The sequence below is a fragment of the Sinohyriopsis cumingii genome, chromosome 18 (genome assembly GCF_028554795.1).
Source record: "Sinohyriopsis cumingii isolate HCF-2022 chromosome 18, ASM2855479v2, whole genome shotgun sequence".
NCBI lineage: Eukaryota > Metazoa > Mollusca > Bivalvia > Unionida > Unionidae > Sinohyriopsis > Sinohyriopsis cumingii.
In genome coordinates, this window is record NC_142978.1 from 39,927,762 (window position 1) to 39,948,425 (window position 20,664).

At 37.7% G+C, this 20,664-nt stretch overlaps 1 protein-coding gene across 1 annotated transcript in view; it reads right to left on the reverse strand.

The window, feature by feature from the left end:
* Positions 1–658: 658 nt before the first annotated feature.
* LOC149776456 (glutathione S-transferase LANCL1-like) overlaps positions 659–20,664 on the reverse strand; it is a 57,507-nt gene continuing 37,501 nt past the window's right edge. The window contains exons 8-9 of the mRNA XM_089940875.1: positions 8,762–8,834; positions 659–4,799 (exon numbers count right to left, since the gene is read on the reverse strand). Of these exons, the coding sequence (XP_089797001.1) occupies positions 4,720–4,799; positions 8,762–8,834 (153 nt within the window). The 3' untranslated portion in view covers positions 659–4,719. The remainder of the gene's footprint in view (positions 4,800–8,761; positions 8,835–20,664) is intronic.

Consider the following 20,664-nt stretch of genomic DNA (forward strand, 5'->3'; position numbering starts at 1 on the left):
TACTGGAATATATAGCTCCAGTGGTGTAAGTGGTTAGAGCATCTACCTCAAATGCGGGAGGTCAAGGGTTTGAAAAATTGTTAAACTACATTAAAAATCTAAACCATACACTCTTATTATAATAACTTGAATATCATGATAAAAATGGTTTTAGCAAGAAACTGATTCAATGAAAATGGTAAATTCAGGGGAGACAAAACTTAATATAAAAATGGGATACACGATGTCAGATAAAAGGTTCTAACTGTAGGTTATATCAGCCCTCCATTTAAACTAGAAAACAAATTTTGTGAGTTAATTTGCTCCTGTAATGTCTGGCCATTTTTGTTAAAAACTGGAGTGTCAAAAAACAAACAACACAACTAAATTTCAACCCAAGTCAATCATAATTAGTTTCTAGGTCATTTTGCTTAACGAGGTCAATACATGATCCTAATGGCGCTTAAGTAGAATCAAAGAGTTTGGCTGCTCTTACAATTGCAAAGGTTTATAAGTGTGCTTTAATACAAATTAAGTCTTCAGGCTTGCAGTCTATATATATATATATATATATATATATATATAACAAATATTAGCTTGTAAACCCATTATTTTAGTAAAAATGTTTGGAGTCATTTGCATATAAGAAATCCCTTATTTAAAAAGAAAACAAACAAGGTTTTGTTATAGAATTTTATTAATTGGATCAACTAAAATAAATTCAAAGCAACAAGCTGCATTTCAGTCTGTGGCAGTATTTTAGAGATGTACATATGGCAAAACTGTATATCTTGTCAATACAAATTTAAACTTTACATGACAAATTTCTGTAATCTCACTGTCAAATAATGTGAAACAATAGCAAGAGTACAAGTTTTAAAAAAAAAGCCAATAAATGCTGAACACAACATCTGTACAAAATATATCACTTAGAACATACAATATAATGAAGAATGATGCACTCGGTCAACAAGAATTTAATGAAATAATCTGGTATGGATTTTTTTATTTTGCTGAGTGATCTCAGGAGGCCTTTATTACATACATTCATAAATTCAACCTGATCCATTCATCATCACGTATAAGTAAGTGTATGAACATACTGAATGACATGTATCAACCTACTTACCTACCTACCAACATATTTACCTACCAATTTACCCAAGAGAGCATAGTGGCTTAGTGTACACAACATATGATACATTCGAGTACCACTGCATAATGCAAGCAAATTAGTAGGTTCTAGAAGACAAATGTATTAAAAACGCTGCTGAAACAGTCTTTGATTCATGACACATGTTCTGCACTGTGAGCATATCCATGAAGCCATATGATTAGAAACTGCATTTAACTTTGTCATGAAAAACCCTGCTTATAGTCTTTATTGGGGTTTTTCATTCTTTTAGTAGAATGTGGAGATATTAAATTGAGTTTGTCCACCATTTCATCCCACATCTGTTTCTGCAAATAACTCACTAATTATTTTTGCAGTTAAATTTGCTATGTGGCTCAATAATTAAGAGAGCTTGGCTGACATTGGCTTCTACACCCTTGTTTAGCAGAGTTATGGCCCCTGATTGTCAGTTCCGCACAGTTTCATTTCAAAAGACCTAATTATTACTGGATTTAAATCAAAGGACTAGGTTCACTATACCCTCCAAATGGCCCTAAAATCAGGTTCACTTTACTTTTCCACAGACAGACTTATTTCAATCATAAAATGAATAATACCGATAAGAGTTCAGATTGGTATTCGTATGATGTCATAGACATGTGCTGACATCATGGCATCTAATGATGAAAAGGTAGTGGAATCCCCCCCCCCGAAAATTGTTTGCCTAAAATATACCCTTCTGGATGATGTTTAACACCCCAGTGCTTGCATTACCTACTTCGATATGTTGTCAAGTGGTAAGAAAGGCTAATTATGACAATGTTTAAGAATCAAGTTGAGCCATTAACAAAAAATAAAAAAATAAAAATAAAGTGTTCACCACTGGTGTTCACAAGATCATCTTAGGCTCACAGGAATAGAAATTTCTCAATTTCTAAAAATTGTAAAACAAAACGCATAATTATTATTATGTTGAGAAATATCAGAGACATATCACATATCTCTGGAAATATTAATATGTAGTTACACAATTTTCAGACATCTACAAATTTTAAGGCACAAACTCTTGTAATTTTAGTCCATCTAAGTTAATGCATTCCGTTCAACAGATGAATAAATAAGGAAATAAATTTAAAGGTTTACTTTCCAGTTTGATCAAAAACAAGGAGTTTACCATGGAAATCCACTGCATGCAAACTGTGCCTTCTGCTCCTGTAGCCAGCATATATTTTGTATTTATTTGCTTGTATGTCTGTCTATCTGTCTGTCTATCTATATACATACATACATACATTCACACAAACACACACACACGCTCTTTGCATACTATTTTTCCACTCAAAATGATGTGAAATTGTTGTAAGCTCATTTAACATTGCAAAATTTCTGTAGAGAATTTAAAGATGGTGCCACTGTGGTGTACTGTGCAATCTATTGAGATGAATGCTATATACTTGTCTGAAGCACACTGAATACGTAACTATTAGATTCAAATGAGTAACAAAAAATGTATTAAGTGACTCAAACTGAGATGAACACATTATTCTATAAAGATGACATGGAAAAAGTATAGCCCCAACTGTCAGACCTACCCACCATCATTTCCACACAACTCCTAAATTACTGCTGGATTTCAATCAATTTGATATTGATAACAAAAAAAAAACTTTTACACGTTTGATTGTCAGCATTCAGTTTTATATATATATATATATATATATATATATATATATATATATATATATATATATATATATATATATATATATGCACACCTATAATGATGTAACTTTAACAGAATCTGATTATTAGCTTTCTATACCATCATTTAGTGGAATTATGACTGATGAATGTAATTTAATTAAAGCAAATTATGTATGCAAGTTTATAGAGACCTCACCTAGTTTGCCTGTCATGTTCTACATCACCAGTAGTGTTTTGCTTTTTTTATGTTCCTTAACTCATTTAGTGTATCTCTATCATCAATGAGCCTTTCCTCAACAAAACTCCACTCTACTATTTCCAATTCCTTGTTTATGATTCATTTTATATCTGTTTTATATAATCAATACTTAAAAAAGGTGACGTCTTTTACATTGCTCAACAATACATTACAATACCAACTCAAATGTGCATGAAAATGCCAATGAAACACCCAGATTGCTAGACAAACATAATGCAAGGCATAACTAACAACATGTATTCTTTTCTGATGTTTTCTTCAGAGATGAGGTCTGATAATACACTGCCTTGCTAAAAGTTATGAAATTTTGTATTTATGTATGACACAAACAGCACTAGACAATAAACAAGACTTCAAAAATTCTAAGATCACAGAGAAAGAGTGATTAAATTTAATAACAATTTTCATGCAGACACGCAATCTGCAAGAAATAAATTAAAATGATCTAGTTCACTGAAAGGAAGTCCACGTATCCATATACCAAATGACTGTTAAGGAAGACACTCTGAATGTGACATGACTGCAACCACTAATTACTAACTAAGCAAGGTACCAGTTCCAAAGTGGGGGAACATTAGAATACTGTATTTAATACTTCAAGACTGGGCCACTGGCCTTAATATCAGCTTTGAATTTTTCTTGTTTAATTTTAACAGTGATTACAACTTCTACATGGACTCTGCTGGTGCATTTCCACAATTTTTATTTGTTCCACTTGGTGTGAGACCTTTGATTTAGGTAGCTTTTAACATACGGTGCCTTTGGTTGTTTAAACAACATTGATTCTACAGAAAATTGATAAAACACAAGAGGGGTGTCTGTCATATATTAAATCCTGATAAAATAGGAACTGCTGTTAAATTCTATAATGGTCTATTTATGTAGAAATATCTAAATATAAGACACTTTGTGTTGACTTTTCAAAAATCTGATTTTTGTATCTGAAATTTAGTCATTCTGAGCTCACAACACACATGTATTAAGACTTCCATGTGCTATATACTGAAATACATTACACTGATACAAATTTTCCAAGAGAACTTAAGTTCATTAATGTAAAGAAATTAAGTCTATATGACTGTTCATTCTAAAATATTTTGTCATGTGTCCCTTTAAAACAAATATTTTCAAACAGATATGAAAATAACACATTTTGCACTAAAATTCAACAAGAAAAATTACTTTTCTGACATGTATGAAAAAATGGCAGATATAAAGACTGTGACTGACTCTTGTAAAACTGCATTTTTGGTATAGCACTCAAACCACTAATTATTAGCCATGCTTATGTCTAAACACTTTCACAAGTACAATGTTTTTTTCCACAGGCCAAAATTATTTGTGCCATCCCAGTGTGACACATCCCAGAGGTTGGCTTTTACCGGTACCCCAAGATAAGAACATTTATCTAAACAAAATGTGATGCAACACACCCTATTTTGATTGATAAGTAAATTGGTACTAACTTAAATTACTTGGCCTTCTGGTGCTCAAAATGGTTTTATATTTTCAAGTGTTAACATAGATGTCTATGGAAAATGAATTTGTGGGCTGAGCCCTACAATGACATCTCATGAAATCTTAATATTAAACATGGAGGCAACTCTGTTTCTATACAGTGGCTGAGATCCAATTCCAAATCTTGGTTTTATCAATATCTGGATTACCAGAGCTGATAAGTTGGAAACATAGCATTCCCTGGATCAAGTAAATCCACCAGGAAATAAATCGTACCTGCCATGCCTGAAAAATGAATTTTTGCTTTGTAATAAGATAGGTGAGCTGATAGTCAATTAATTTTATATTATTCTAGTTGGTAGTAAATAACTTAATACCAAAGCTTTTTCTTAAATAGTTACGTATGTGAGCTATTTTGGAGTAATAAACACAACATACCTTGAGTCAAACAAGAATGATCATGATCTGCCATACCATTATGCACCTGCAGATCAGGGTCTATATTTATAGGTTACTGCATTTGTATGGGAAAATATGAATGAGTTTTTCGGATGATATACTGCACAACCTTGGGAGTGAAGTATATCCATCCAACCAAACGAGTTCATATTTTCCCATACAAATGCAGCAACCTTTTTATTATATGCTCATTTTCTTTTTCTACCTAAGGCTTAATTATATGAACAAAAATACACTACAAGAAACAAAGAAACTAAATGTATGCCATATTCCAAATGAAATACACATGTGCAGATTTATCATTACACAAGAACAATATTATTAGTGCACACATAACTCTGCCCAGATAAATCTGAACTTACTCATGTGCTAGACATAACTTAAGAAAGAAAATGGCGTTTTGGTCTACTTAAAATTTAAATTTGGGGTCATAATTGAATGAATGCGCATTGCAACAATTTTTCCATTGGATCTGGAATGAATAGATTTTGGTTATTTTGTTGATTCTACAAAATTTTGTGATTATGGACTGGATTTATCTGTGCCAATTCTACATGAAGTACATCGGATTTCAACAGCATGTTGACATCTGCAAGTGTGTTTCTGTTCTGTCATTGATATGATCTGATTTTGATTTTTAACTTAGCTTTAACAATGTTTCAGTCATATCGCTATGATGTCTGCAATGTGCCAGTTTATAGTGATGTCCAGCACTGGGGCATCATGCTGCAGACATGTAGCATGATGTCCCACCCAGTCACATTATCCTGACACCAGGCTGACCAGTCCTAACACTAACCTCTTAATGCTGAATGCCAAGCAAGGCAGCTTACAGTACCATTTTTGTAAGTCTCTGGTATGACTCAGCTGGGGATCGAACCCACGACCTCCTGCATCTGAGGCGGATGCTCTAACCACTAGGCCACCGGAATGGTCTGTCATTGAATGTTTGAAATCATAATGTGGGAAAAATATGAAGTCTTTCAATTGCAATTATCAAAAAGATGCTATGGAATATAATGTTTATTTTATTTTGAGTGCAGTAAGGAGGATGTAATTGCACTTGGAATATAGTCGAAATTACAGTACAGTTTTTGAAATGTGTAATCAAGTTTGAGAACCTATGACATAGCTCATGTAATTCGGATTTGCAGAACTAAGAAAGTACATTTTGAGGAGAGTCAGTATGTAAAACTATAACTATATTTTTTGCCATTCTTATTACCAGCTAAAGGAGACAGTTTATGCATTGTCAGTTGCATGTTATTTGTAAGGACCCTGTCTGGCGTCTTTAGCTAGCCTAAATCCAAAACACTGTATCAAAAAAGTTCACATGGAATGTGGCAAAGCAGCTCGTTTGTGGCAGTCCACGAAACTTCTGCTTTAGTTCATTCATTGGTTTACTTCATCCACAGACAAATAAAATAAATAAAAAGTGCTGGCATCTGCATCCATCGTTTGTTTACAGTAGAAAGTAGTTCCTTTATTCACATGAGTTCAATATCATAAAATACTGCATGATTCCAACAGTGTAAAGTTAAACGAGAAAAATATGAGCATATAATAATGCTTGTTCCACTGATTACACCTAACAAACTGCACAGACCCAATCTGATGTACACTGTGCAACACCCGATCTGGTTCTGTGCAGTCTGCAAGACTCAACTGATAAGCAAGTATATATGGCAAATAACATCAGCTATTTGCAAACTAGTAAATAAATAAAATAAATTAAGTTGGAAAATCTGTCCTCAGTGGGACTATACCATGTTTCTTTAAGTCTTCAAGAAAATAATGATGGACTCCATCCATGTAGGACTGAAAGGGGTGTTCTAGTGTTCTGCAAGTGCTATGACACATTCTTGGTCTTGTTACCTACTGTGACAACCCCTGCATTTGTAAATTATTCTCTGAACTGGCCAAAAGTTTTATGCTGGAATCGATCCATATCATTTTGGAGAAAGGATTAATTTTAATTATGACGTATATATCTTATTATAGCAGTTATTATACTGCAAGATGTTCAAACTGAAGTTTTGTACAATTTCCAAGCAGGAATTATGGTTTTTGATATAGTGAAAACACCAGTATATGCACATTTCTCACTGTAATTACATATGTCATGGGAAATTTGGCATAATTGCAAGGTCTGACAAGATCAAACGTTCCTGGCCATGACCCTGATACAACCATAAATTCGGGTGACACGGTAGTGAAATACATTGCGTAAAATTGTGCTCTAGGCCAACAAGCATATTTTTGTGTCAGTTATGACAATTTGCTTCATATATTCCAATGTTTGATCCTATTTGATCTAAACCCAATATACAAATCATACTAACATATACTAATAATTGCATAAAAATGCACTTAATCATTGACTAAAATAAAAATTCAATGTATTCATTAAAGGCACTTTGCAAAATTGTGCATGAATTATAACAAATGAATGAAGTTTATCCAGATTCAGTACATGTATATTACCAAGGATTACAATATGGAATTATACACAAAATTCTGATGACATTGATAAAATAAGAGTACTGTGGACAGCTCACTGTACACCTGCCTTGCCTTTAACAGTTCACTGTGAAGGCACTGGTACTGCAAGGTGAAGGCACTAGTATTGCAAGGTTATCTCAAAAGACTACTGACCATGAGGTTTTGATGAAACAGATTAATGGTATGCAGTCTTGAACTGAACTTATTGTGAAGAAACAAGTATTTTATTATTAGACTTACTGGGGCCCCGAGTGACTGAGTGGTCTAAAGAGCTCACCTTTACGGATCATTGCCATCTCACCTCTGTCTGCGCGAGTTCAAGTCTCAGGTTCGGCTAATGTGGGTATGTGAGAAAGCTTGCCAGTAGCTTTTCATGGGTCAGTGGTTCTTTCTGGGGTTTTCCTGGGTTCTTCCTCCACCATTTATACTGGCTGCCATGTAAAGCCTATCTTGTGCTGAAAAATGGCATTAAATCGTACAACAACAACAACATTAGACTTAATATGAGTGCAACCTCTGACCTTTAGGTTTCTTTCTTAGCCTAAGTGCAAGCCATTAAAAATGTTTAATCAGTAACTTTTGAAAAAGTCATTTTGCAAAACCCATTTTTCTCTGACTCACATTGATCCTGCCCTTTGACCTACTTATGCCAAATTCCACAGGCATCTTCCATACTGAAGTACACAAACTATGGTCAAGGTATTCGGTCTAGAACTAAAGTCATTATTCAACATCGATTTCTCTTTATTCAGTCTTAGTGACCTAGACCTTCGTTTTGACTCCAAAATCAGTTTGTTTTTCTTTACCTCAGGTGCAAGCAATCCATAAAATTTGGTAGCTGGGGATGTATAATGGTTGGAAATAAACTGGCGAGCGTAGATTTTTCTATAAGAAAAAAATAGTTATAATTTTTTTGGCATCAATCTGCCTTTTGTCGTTAAAAAAATGAAAAATATTCCAGTTAACTGTCTTGCCTGATACAGTACAGTATTTTCAAGCTAGAAATTAATGGGTATTACTTCCTATTCTGATATATCTTTCTACTCTCTTAAGGAGAAAAAGATCTTTCCATTAATGATACAATCAACCCCAGCTACAAAAAACATGCCATTTTTCGATGTATGGCATAAGCTTTGTACTTATTAAGCTGATTTGTAATTTGAAGAAAATCCCTCAGCAATAGCAGAAATCATATTAAAAGAACAATACTAAGTAAATATTATAAGAAAATGTATGTTCCTTTGTTATTTTGGATAAATACACCTAACAAATTCTTTGATACTTGCCTTCAAACAATGAAAATGGATGGTCTGGTGTTCTGCAGCCATGTTTTCCATAATTGAAACACCATTCTGCAAACTGAAAATACAAAGCAGAGACATTATGGTTTCTTCAGCATCAATTTCACAAGTTAACCAACTTTGTTGTTACAGGTCAACTTGACAACTAATATTCTGTTTTGAAATTGTGTCTGAACTGTTAAATAACAAAGAGAATAGTTTTGCCCGTCACCCCTGCCAGGATATAGGCCACCCACAAAAGATCGCCAGAGGCTTCTGTCCTGTGCCATCCCTTCAAGCTGACTCCAGGTGTGACCCATCTTAGTCATGTCTGCCTCAAGGTCACGTCGCCAGGTGTTTTTAGGTCGTCCCCTTCTCCGCTTGCCTTGAGGGTTCCATTTCAATGCCTGTCTAATCATGTTGGTTGAAATTGTGTCAAATAACAAAGACAATACCATAACATTTAATAACACTGGACAACAAATTTTTACAAAAGTCATGTTACTGAAATAAAATTAGTCAATTCTTATCAATTTTTATGTGCTGAACACGAATATGACAGTCAAATTGCAAAATTGGCTCTAGTTTTTTTGTAATCTGCAAGAAATTAATGTTTACATAACGAAATGCATTCCAATAGTAAAAGGTCAACTGTAATAGCCTACCTATAAAAAATCAAGTCATTGACTACATCTTAGATTTCTTCGCCTGTCTCTTGTACAGCTGTTCGGGAGCATCTCTGAGGAGTGTCCAGCAGTAGTCAGCCAGCATTGTAGTGGACCATTTTCCCTGGTATCTTTGTTCCATTGTTGCGATATCTTGATGAAAACGTTCGCCGTGTTCATCACTAACAATACCACAGTTGCTAGGAAAGAAATCCAAATGGGAATGAAGGAAGTGAATCTTTAGAGACATATTGCAGCCAAGTTTCTTATACTTCATCAACATGTCTTCTACTAGTTCCTTATAGTTTTCTGCCCTAACATTTCCGAGGAAGTTTGTAGAAACTAGGCGAAAAGCATTCCATGCTTGTTTCGCGTCACCTTCCAGCAAGTTGTTGAACCGGTCATCTTTGAAAAGCTCTCGAATCTGAGGACCCACAAAAACTCCCTCTTTAATCTTTGCTTCGCTGAGTCGAGGGAATTTTTCATGCAGGTATCGGAATGCTGGCAAAGTCCGGTCAATGGCTTTCACGAAGTTCTTCATCAAACCTAGTTTGATGTGAAGGGGTGGTAGCAAGATTTTCTGAGCCTCAACCAGAGCTGGGTGTTGGATATTCTTCTCTCCAATGGCTACATTCTGCCTGTGAGTCCATTCCTTCCTCATGTAGTGCATTTCCCTTGCTCGGCTATCCCACTCGCATAAGAAACACATGTATTTTGTATATCCTTGCTGCAGTCCCATTAAAAGGGCAACTACCTTCAAATCACCACAGCGGTGCCAGCTGTACTTGTTATACTCAATGGAATTCAGTAGCTGCCTTAAGTTATCGTATGTCTCTTTCATGTGGACAGCATACGCTACTGGAATAGATGGAAGAATGTTTCCATTGTGCAAAAGCACAGCCTTGAGACTCAGTTTCGAAGAGTCCACAAATAGTCTCCATTCTTGTGGGTCATGAGTGATTTTTAAAGCATTCATGAGGCCCTCAATATCGGAACAGAATATCAGATTACTTTTCTTTCTGAAGAAAGGCTCCAATTGCTGGTGGCGCTTTCGATATGCAGTAATTGTGACATCTTCTTCTAGAAGATTCCATTGTTGGAGTCTTGATCCTAGCAATTCTGCCTTGTTCTTTGATAAGTCCAAATCACGAATCTGGTCATTTAGTTCTTCCTGTGTTATTCTGTGTGGGGTTGATGATGCACCACAGTGAAAATCTGGATCACTGCATGCTGATGGACCAGGAGAAGAACAGGTCGACTCACCTTTGTCTTCGTCAGATGAATCAAGAGAATATTCTGCTGGAGGTTCTGGAATAGGAAGTCCCTCACCATGTGGAACTGGTCTCAATGCAGACGGAATGTTTGGGTAGACTATTCTCGACTTCTTTCGCTTCGTTATTCCGCCGGAAAGAGGAGGAACCAAGCAGAAGTAACAGTCATTTAGGTGGTTGCTTGGCTCTCTCCACGCCATTGGGACTGCAAACGGCATTGATGACCTTTTGCAATTCAACCACTGTGAAAGCTGTGTTGTACATGTAGCACAGCATATATGCGGAGCCCAAGGCTTGTCTTGGTCACCAACCTTGCAGCCGAAGTAAAGATGATATGCCTTCTTCACTTGAGAATTGATACTTTTCTTCTGGTTGGCAAATGTCACTTCCCCACAAATACAGCAAAAATTGTCCGCGGTATTAACACACTTTCGAGGCATTACTGTTCTTTATTGTACGTAAATGGATAAAATAATAAGTTTTATGTAACAGTAGCTTGAACTGTCTCGCACAACGTCTAAAATATTTTAAATGCTGAACCTATCTGATTGGGCTTTATATAGTACACTGCTTACGTCAGCTTCAGCAGCCGCCTGGCATTAGTATAATAGGCCTACACATGTATAGTACACTGCTGACGTCAACTTACTTCAGCAGCCGCATGGCATTAGTATTGCATTGCATCAGAAAATGATGCAATCAACTGTGGATGATGTGAGCATGATGGTATTATGCAATGTTACATCATTATTCCGGATGTTGCTGCAGTCCTACTGGAGAAATTTACACAGTGAAACATAGAAAATGAGGTATATGAATATCTTCAAAACGAGAGCCAATACAAATTTTTCACGGTTATATTCGTGTTCGGCACACCAAAATACTACAGATTAGGGCCTTTTCAAGTCAGTAATGATTTCACTGTTGACCAGTGTAATAATAATAATAATAATAATAATGAGGACTTTGTATAGCGCCTAATCTTTAGAGCTCTAAGCGCTTTACAATATTACACAACACCTATAAGATAAAAAACATATAATGATATGATTACAAAAACAAACACCATGAAATTAGAAAACATTAAAAAACATGCTGAGAATATTTAAGGTAGGAAACATTATTAGGTCTTTAAGTTTGTTCTTGCAGTCAAAATATGTGAGTTTTAAGAGCACTCTTGAATGTGATCACTGTGTCTAAGTTCAGTGGGCAATTCATTTCACGTTGCTCGGCCCTGGTATGCAAAAGAATGCTGTCCATACAGACTAGGGCAACAAACCTTCCCATCCAGTGAAAGCAGAGACTGAGCTTGTGTGTGTGATTAGGATTTGTAACGTAGCTTTAATAATTTTTCAGTCATATTGCTACGATGTCTGCAGTGTGGCAGTTTATAGTGATGTCCAGCACTGGGGCATCATACCGCAGACATGTATCATGATGTCCCACCCAGTCGCATTATCCTGACACCAAGCTGACCAGTCCTAACACTAACCTCTTAATGCTGAGCCCCAAGCGAGGCAGCTGTTAGTACCCTTTTTGTATGTCTTTGGTATGATTCGGCTGGGGATCGAACCCACAACCTCCTGCTTCCAAGACGGACGCTCTAACCACTAGGCCACCGGAGCAGTGAGACTGAGCTTGTACCTGCAGAGGTATATAGAGAACATTTTACTGCAGGCCATTCAGGACCTTTTTAGCATTGGATAGTGGGAAGGCATTCAGGCCCTTTTTAGTGTGGATAGTGGGAAGGCATTCAGGCTATATTTAGTGTTGCATAGTGGGAAGGGATTCAGGCCCTTTTTAGTTTTGGACAGTGGGAAGGCACTCAAGCCCTTTTTAGTGTTGGATGCGGAAAGGCATTCAGGCCCTTTTTAGTTTTGGACAATGTGAAGGCACTCAGGCCTTTGTTAGTGTTGGACAGTGTGGAGGCACTCAGGCCCTTTTTAATGTTGGATAGTGTCAAGGCACTCGAGCACTTTTTAGTGTTGGAGGCGGAAAGGCATTCAGGACCTTTTTAGTGTTGGATAGTGGGAACGCATTCAGGCCATATTTAGTGTTGGATAGTGGGAAGGCATTCAGGCCCTTGTTAGTGTTGGATAGTGCAAAGGCATTCAGGCCTTTTTTGTGTTGGATAGTGGGAAGGCATTCAGGCCTTTTTGTGGGGCTGGATAGTGGAAAGGCATTCAAGCCCTTTTATGGTTGGATAATGGGAAGGCATACAAAAAAGCTAGAAATGTGTCCATAAGGTTTGGACACCTTCCCATATGATGCATTTGTAGAAGCTTATTAGTATGTGCATGGACAATGTTCTAATGCCATAACTCAGTCAAATGTCAGAAGGTACGGAAAACATAAGACAAGCCAGGTCTTGAGATAATGCCCTGTTTCAAATCTGGTTTCAATGGGGAGTGGTGGGTGGGATGTGTGTGTGTTCTTTGGAGGTTACTGAGCAGAAACCACTTTTTGGAGTAAAAGATATTTCTTCAGTAATACTAATAATTACCCAGTCATAATGTTTTGAGTCCTTCCATTAACCAGCTGGCAAGAAATCTTCTAACTGTTCAGTTACTACTGGAATAGAATCAAGTGATCTTTTAGGGATGGCCTGGTAGAAAATGCCAGCATTATGACTGGTAAAGTATCTTCAAACAAATATATTTTACAAGTAAAATTGATTTCTTGTTCAAATACATCACCCAATTATAACTGTAGGTGAATAAGTAAGTGGTGGAAGGAGTTACATTCCTTTCCTTCAAGCTAGCCTTGGCTCAAGCCTCCAAAATGTACAAGAATTTTGCCTAACATACAAGAAATGTTGATCCTGCAAATCTAATGGAAGAAGTAGAATAATACATGTCAGTACAAAGATGCTGATAATCTGCCACCAGATGAAACTGAGCATTTTGAGAATTTAAGTTTCTCACTCGATGTCAGGGAGCAGCTTCATGCCAATGCTAATCTGGTAGCCACTGCCCTAACTTTATCAGCCAATGATAAGAAAGTAACATGGTTCTGGGTTAGTTCATTGTAGACTGACTAGCCACTTGTCCAATGGATCCAAGATGAAATAACAGAATGGATATGTTGTCCTTTCCTTTTCTGAGTGGAATCAACATGCAAAATCTCCCTATTCTGATTAGCTTGGCATGTCCAAGGCACCACATCAAGCCCAAATGGGGTCTTGAAGATTTCCTTAAGAAGGGTCCACTGAAGACCTTGGTTTCCAAATGAGAGACTGCTTTTCCACAAATGGGAGTCTGTTCTTAGCCATAAATCCTGGGGCTGTCATAAGAGAAACCGAAACATCTTGACAGAACTGTTAAGTTATGATAACGTAACAGTCCTGTATTTACATTGACTGACAAGGCATGAATTCCACAGATTCCACCTGCTCAAGATAGAGTGACAAGGAAGCAGGTCTGATATGAGATGAGACATCAAGGCTTGTGATAATGGTTCAAACATAAAATGGAACCTTGTGAAAACCCAACAGGTTTCAATTTAAAGTTGAAATTGACCAGATAGTTGGAGAGGTCTTTGATGTTGCCTTTGTTCTCCTACTTCCATGATGAGAACACATTTCAGATATCATAGAACGACAGCCCTTGATACTGACAGGCTAACTTTTCTTGAAGATCCTGAGGAGGGAGTTAGAAATTTCACTACCATGTCTTTCAAGGTGATGTTTCTCTGCTCGCACTGCTGGAAGGACTCTCCATTACCCTTCAATAGGCTTTCTGTCAATCATCTGTTCACAAAAATGTTTCTTCCTGAGGGATTGTTTGTTAAAAGCCAGATGCACAAATTCTGGGTTGGGATAGAAAACCTGCATGCAACATTGTTTCAGCAGGTATGAGACGGCATAATTTTCATGGGAAACTCTTCTGCAAGATTTAGATTATTTATCCAAGATTTCTCCAACTTGTGAGGATCAATTAGGATAAAACTGCACTCAGATTCCCTAGTTTTCTCAACAAACCCTAAATATTGTTGTTGTTGTGGGGGTCAATGCCATTTTTGAGCACACGATAGGCTATGCATGGTGGCCAGTATTAATGGAGGAGGAAGAACCCGGGAAAAACCCCGGGAAGAACCACCGACCCACGAGAAGCTACTGATAAGCTTTCTCACATGCCCACATTGGCCGAATCCTAGACTCGAACTCACGCAGACAGAGGTGAGATGGCGTGATCCATAACGGAGACCGCTTTAGACCACTCGAGGACCCTCTACATATTGTTATTTACAGATTAGTAGAATTTTTCTTATACAGGAAATGCAATAAAATAAAGGATTTCTTATTAAAAGTTGAGAATATAATGAAGCTGATTCAAAATTCCAAACACCAACCACCATTTTCAACCACTTAAGTGGCCTAGGTGGTTAGAGAATCTGTCTTGGATGTGGGAGGTTGCGAGTTCAAACCCCAACTAAGTCATATCAAAGACTTATAATAATGGTACTAAAAGCTGCCTCACTTGGCGCTCAGCATTGAGATTAGTGTTAAGACTGGTTGGTTTGGTGTCAGTATAATGTTGACTGGGTTGGACATGATGCCCCAGTGCTAGACATCACTATAAATTGCCACACTGCAGATATTATAGTGATATGACTAAAAAATTTTTAAAGCTACATTAAAATTCCATATCACACACCATCATTTTTGAAGATAAACAAGCAATACCATATTTACTGTATTTGTTGGGACACAATAAATTAATTTTGAAAGTAATCTTTTGTGTGCACTGTATGTTTTAGGACACATCGTTTTCTTTAGTCTTAAGCTGTGGTACACCTTTTAAATCATTTCAAAATTACATGCCGGAAAATGCACTCCAACTGAAATTTTATTTAAAAAAATATAAACTGTGTACTTGAGATAAACTCTTTAATGCATTGCAGCAGCATCTCATCAATACAACACTTCTCCTGCACATGTACAATCCATTCTTTTGGTGCATGAATATTGTTTTAGCTTTCTTGTACCATGAAAAATTATTTTTAGAGGCATCACATCACCTGAAATGGAAACTGCAAGGACTAAAGATTTTTTCCACATCTGCACCAGTCATGCTAAATCTCACACTTTTCACCCCCACCTTATTGTCAGTCCATCCATGAATGAGATCAAAGTACACTAGAATTAAATCTATGTTAATGATCTTTTTGCTGGCGGAATCGCCAGGATGACTGATGTTAGGGCCATATGGCCAACATGCCCTATCTATGAGGTAGAATTGCCAGTATGACTGATGTCCAGGCAGAATTGCCGATGTTTTGAGGTGGACTTGCCAGTATGACTGACTGACATAACTGTTAAGGCAGAATTGCCGCTGTATTGAGGCAGAGTTGCCACAACTAGTTATGTCTGTAAGTCAAGTGGACTGGGGACAGAATGCCTGATGATGCAATAGTGGCAAATACCACATGAGAAGATACGGCAAGAGCAGCCTATTAGTATGAAGGGTCTGGTTGCCACCTCCAGAGATAGTGGAAATTAGTATGCTGGTGGGATGTTAATCATAAGACCTGCAGGCAAAGGGTGAGCCAGATGTAGTTGTAAGCAAGCATGTAATGCAAGAATCTGTAAGAAAGTCATATATGATGAAACTAAGACAACTATAAACATGTACGTTCAGCACTGCAATGTTCATGGCTTGTTCCCCGTTTGGGGTTGATGCATAAAACAGTAAAGTTTTCACAAGCTGCCACAAAATCTACTCCGCAGACACGTATACAGTTGGTCAATAATTAAGTCAGATGCATATAACAGATTGCAGTGCATATACAGTAAACTGACTTAACTAGAAACCTACTAGATACACCAAACAAGATTAAGTGAACACAATGTTTAAAACACTGCCCAATGCCAATGACTCTGATGATCCTGTTCCACAGAACACACCACCAGTGCAAAACACACCTGACCGAGTGATTGAATCTAATGATCACACACTACCGATGCTAACACACCTCACAGAATGACTGAATCTGATGATCACGCGTAGAAAACTGAGAAATCTAACGTGCAATGAAATACTTAGTACAATACACAGAATCTGCTTACTTCCTTCTCAGAAATACATAGAAGCTGAATGATTACCTCTGAAAGAATACACTGCCACACATGAACTAGCCTAGATTAGAACACACATACTTCCATCAGATGCACTCTGTCCAAAAGAAACGCGTAGTTGAAACTGCTCATAAGGCATTACTTTATCTATGAATGGGTAGTTCCACACATGGCCTGCTGTGCACACATAATGGCATCATTGGAGGTCCTGATATAATGTAAATAAGAATCAGAATTCCAACGGCCTAGCATTTTAACAAGGTGGTCCTCGATCCCAGCATTTGCTGCTGTAGCGGCAGCCCCATCTGAAAGGGGTGCCCATTGAATTTGTGGATAGCCTAGTATGTGTGGGAGCAAACATAACTTCTCCAAAAACACTGATCTAGAAAGTGGATTAATACCATCTGTGGGGCCCAGAGTGGCCGTGTGGTCTAAAGCGCTCTCCGTTATGGATCACTGCCATCTCACCTCTGTCTGCGTGGATTCGAGTCTCGGATTCAGCCAATGCGGGTATGTGATAAAGCTTGCCAGTAGCTTCTCGAGGGTCGGTGGTTCTTTCCTGGGATTTCCCAGTTTCTTCCTCCACCATTAATACTGGCTGCCACGTATGGCTTATCATGAGCTGAAAAATGGCATTAAACCCTACAACAACAACAGCAACAACAATGCCATCTGTAGTAAATAGTGGGTCCGAAGTTCTATGACAACACACCCTGCTGCAGAGTGCTAGGTACTCGTGCTTAGCCCTTAAGGGGCAAGTATAGTTATGCACTGAAAAAAGTCTGATCTGCACACCATACTGGAATGGATCAGCCTTTCATGATTTCAACATTACAGTCCCATTAGAATTATCTGCAGCAATAATAAAGTCACTGATATGCAAGTACTCCATATCCGTAGCTGACGTCACCATAAATTCGCCACAACTTAAAAAGGCAAAGAAAGTTAATGAAGATGCAGCAAGCAGCATACCATCCACCCAGGGACTAAAGAAACCTTTTTGAAGCAAGGTGCACATGCACGCCAATATATCGAAGGTGATGGGTAACCTCGAGTTAGGTACATTACTCTGCAATTTCTTCACACCCTGCAATACCATTTGCAATCTTGGACAGCATGTATACAAATGGCCATCAAGGGGGTGAGGTTTGCCACAAATACTTCACATCACACAAATACAGCTTGATAGATGCATATCAACTACCAATACTCTTGAAGCCACAAAAGCAACAAGGGCATCTTCATATATTGGTCCTGAAGGGCGATTACACATATGATCCCAGCGACCCAACATGACCAAAAAATGACTGAAGGTTTTCCAACCTAATAAATAGACCAATTGCATCCGTGGGCTGTGTTGCTTGTAGTAACCTGTCTACAGTTTTGTTTAGTAGAGTATCAGTTCCTCTGGGCATGGGTGAGGAGTTTTTTCTGTAGTTGGAGCCAGATGCCAGAATTTTTCCATCTGAAAACGAGAGAGAGAGAGAGCATCTGCAATGAGGTTATCTTTCCCTGGGATGGACATATTCAGCTAGAATTTCACAACAATATTGTGCTGATATCCAAGTTAAACGCCTGAGCAATTTCATTATCATGGGAGACTTAGATCGACACTTCATAATTATTTTGACTGTACTGATATTGTCACAATGGAACAAAATTTGTTTTCTCTGCCACATATGGCCCAATATATGGGCTGCAACTACAATGGGGTAAATATCCTGCGGGGCCATAGACAACTTGTCTGTGCCATATACATCCAAATTATCCGGATAAAATCCTTGGAACCATCTGTCTTGGAAAAACCCGCCAAAGCCAGGGGTTGATGCTGCATCAGTAAAGAGCTCAAAATCTGTAACAACAGTAATATTAGAATCCAAGAAAAAAGAAACTCCATTCCATTGAGCCATAAAGTCACCCCACATCTTTAGATCCCGTCTACGTTTGCTATTTATTTTTACAGGATGATTCAATTCGGTGACTGTTGTTGACAGGGATATTATATATGATGTGAAAGACCAACCAGGGGCAATCACTTGACATGCATAATGTAAATGAGCCAACAGACTTAGCAATTCCCTCTTCATACAAGATTTCTTAGCAGTGTAGCTAATCTTCTCAGCTTATCTTGTGGCAATCTAGATTCCATTTTTTCTGAGTCTAGAAATATACCCAAATATTCCATGACTGGTGACCGTCCAAAAGTCTTGTGGGAAGCAATTGGAATAGATAACCTATTGAAAATCAATGTGATTAATGCCATTGTTCTTTCAGCTGGAAATCCAGGCTCATCAATGGACAAAAAATCATCCAGTAAATGCAAAAAATGCGATATACCATAATTATGTTGAGCTTTCCGTGAAATTGCTCTGGATAGTGTATCAAAAATCTTAGGACTACTTCTACTACCAAACACTAACTTGGTGTAGAAATAATATTGTTTCCTCCACTTGACACCATACAGAGGTCACAATGTTGTGAGTATGGGAATTAGCTTGAATGCATCGGTATCCGTCTTACACATATTAGCACCCATTCCTAACTGCACCAGAATGTGAATAGCACCATCTATTTTTACGTAGGAAAGTGAAAAATCCTCTTTGCTGATTAAGGCATTGATACTTTCATGTTCAAGTGAACCGTGAGGTGCCGACAGATCTACTATAAGTCTGTATTTGCCAGAATATTTGCTTTGTACTATGCCGAGGGGGCTAATCCAGAATACAGGAAATTGTGGACTTTCAAACAAGGTAATCCTATTGCTCAAGGCTGCACACTATGATGACTGGTTCTCAATGCTGGGCACATGGATGAATGTAAGGGATTAGCTGCATCGGTAGATTGCCACAGGCTCGCCACTGGCTGGCTGGCAGAAATACTGAGCCCAGTCTCATCCAGGTAAGTGGGCGAGTCTGTGGGAACTTCATCCCGAGCAGGGGCCTAATGGCTTGTATTAGGCTGGCATCTTGAATTAGCTTCAAATTTTCCTCGTAAATCAGCACAAGCTGAGCCTTCTTTAAAGAAGCCAGCACAATAATGTTTATTTTATGTATTATTTTAAGTTTTCCCACCGACCAATTTTTTAGTGACTGAGCATCCCAGAAGACGAAAGCTGGTGCGATTTATCCACGATATACAAGAAGTCAGCAACTGCCCGCAGAACAATGGGTGATAAACACGAAGCAAAACACAGCTTTTTTAAGTCAGCAATTGCCCAGCTGAACAAAAAGGTTGTGAAGCAGATGGTGCTACACGACAGCCACTTAAAAGAATCAGGCAACTTGTAAATTGTCGTTGTAATGTAAACCAGATGAATCCAAATGTAAGCGTCAAACCTCGAAATTCATAACTATATCAACATATATCCAGTATAGGCTATAAATGAGTCCTGACAGACTGTCAAGTTCCAATAGCAAACAACTCAGAAATAGAATATAATACGAAAACAAAAACAGACCACTCTCGATGCTGATCACTTGTAAAGTGAATGCCTGCTGTCAGCTACCTCAGCACAACAGACCCTTGTCTCTGATTGGCTGATTGCTAATCCAACTTAGTGTGCATGTCCAATGAACTGACTTGAACTGACCCACATCACGGGCCCAGGCTGGACTCCATTCTTTGTGTAAACATCATTTAATTATATTAAACACCTTTTAACTCTATAATCAAAGTGTGTAACCCAGTCACACCCACTTGAATAGTTGACAGCTTGGTGTTTGGGATGTAATAACTGTAACATCAGTCAAAAATAGAAAGAACTAACATCACAAACATATAACACTATCAATCGAATCCCGCAAACAATTCCTCACTTGCTGGTTTAATAGACAAAGACCTTATCTACCCCCCGGCAATATGGATTAACTCTAAAAACAAAACAATATATGCGACCAC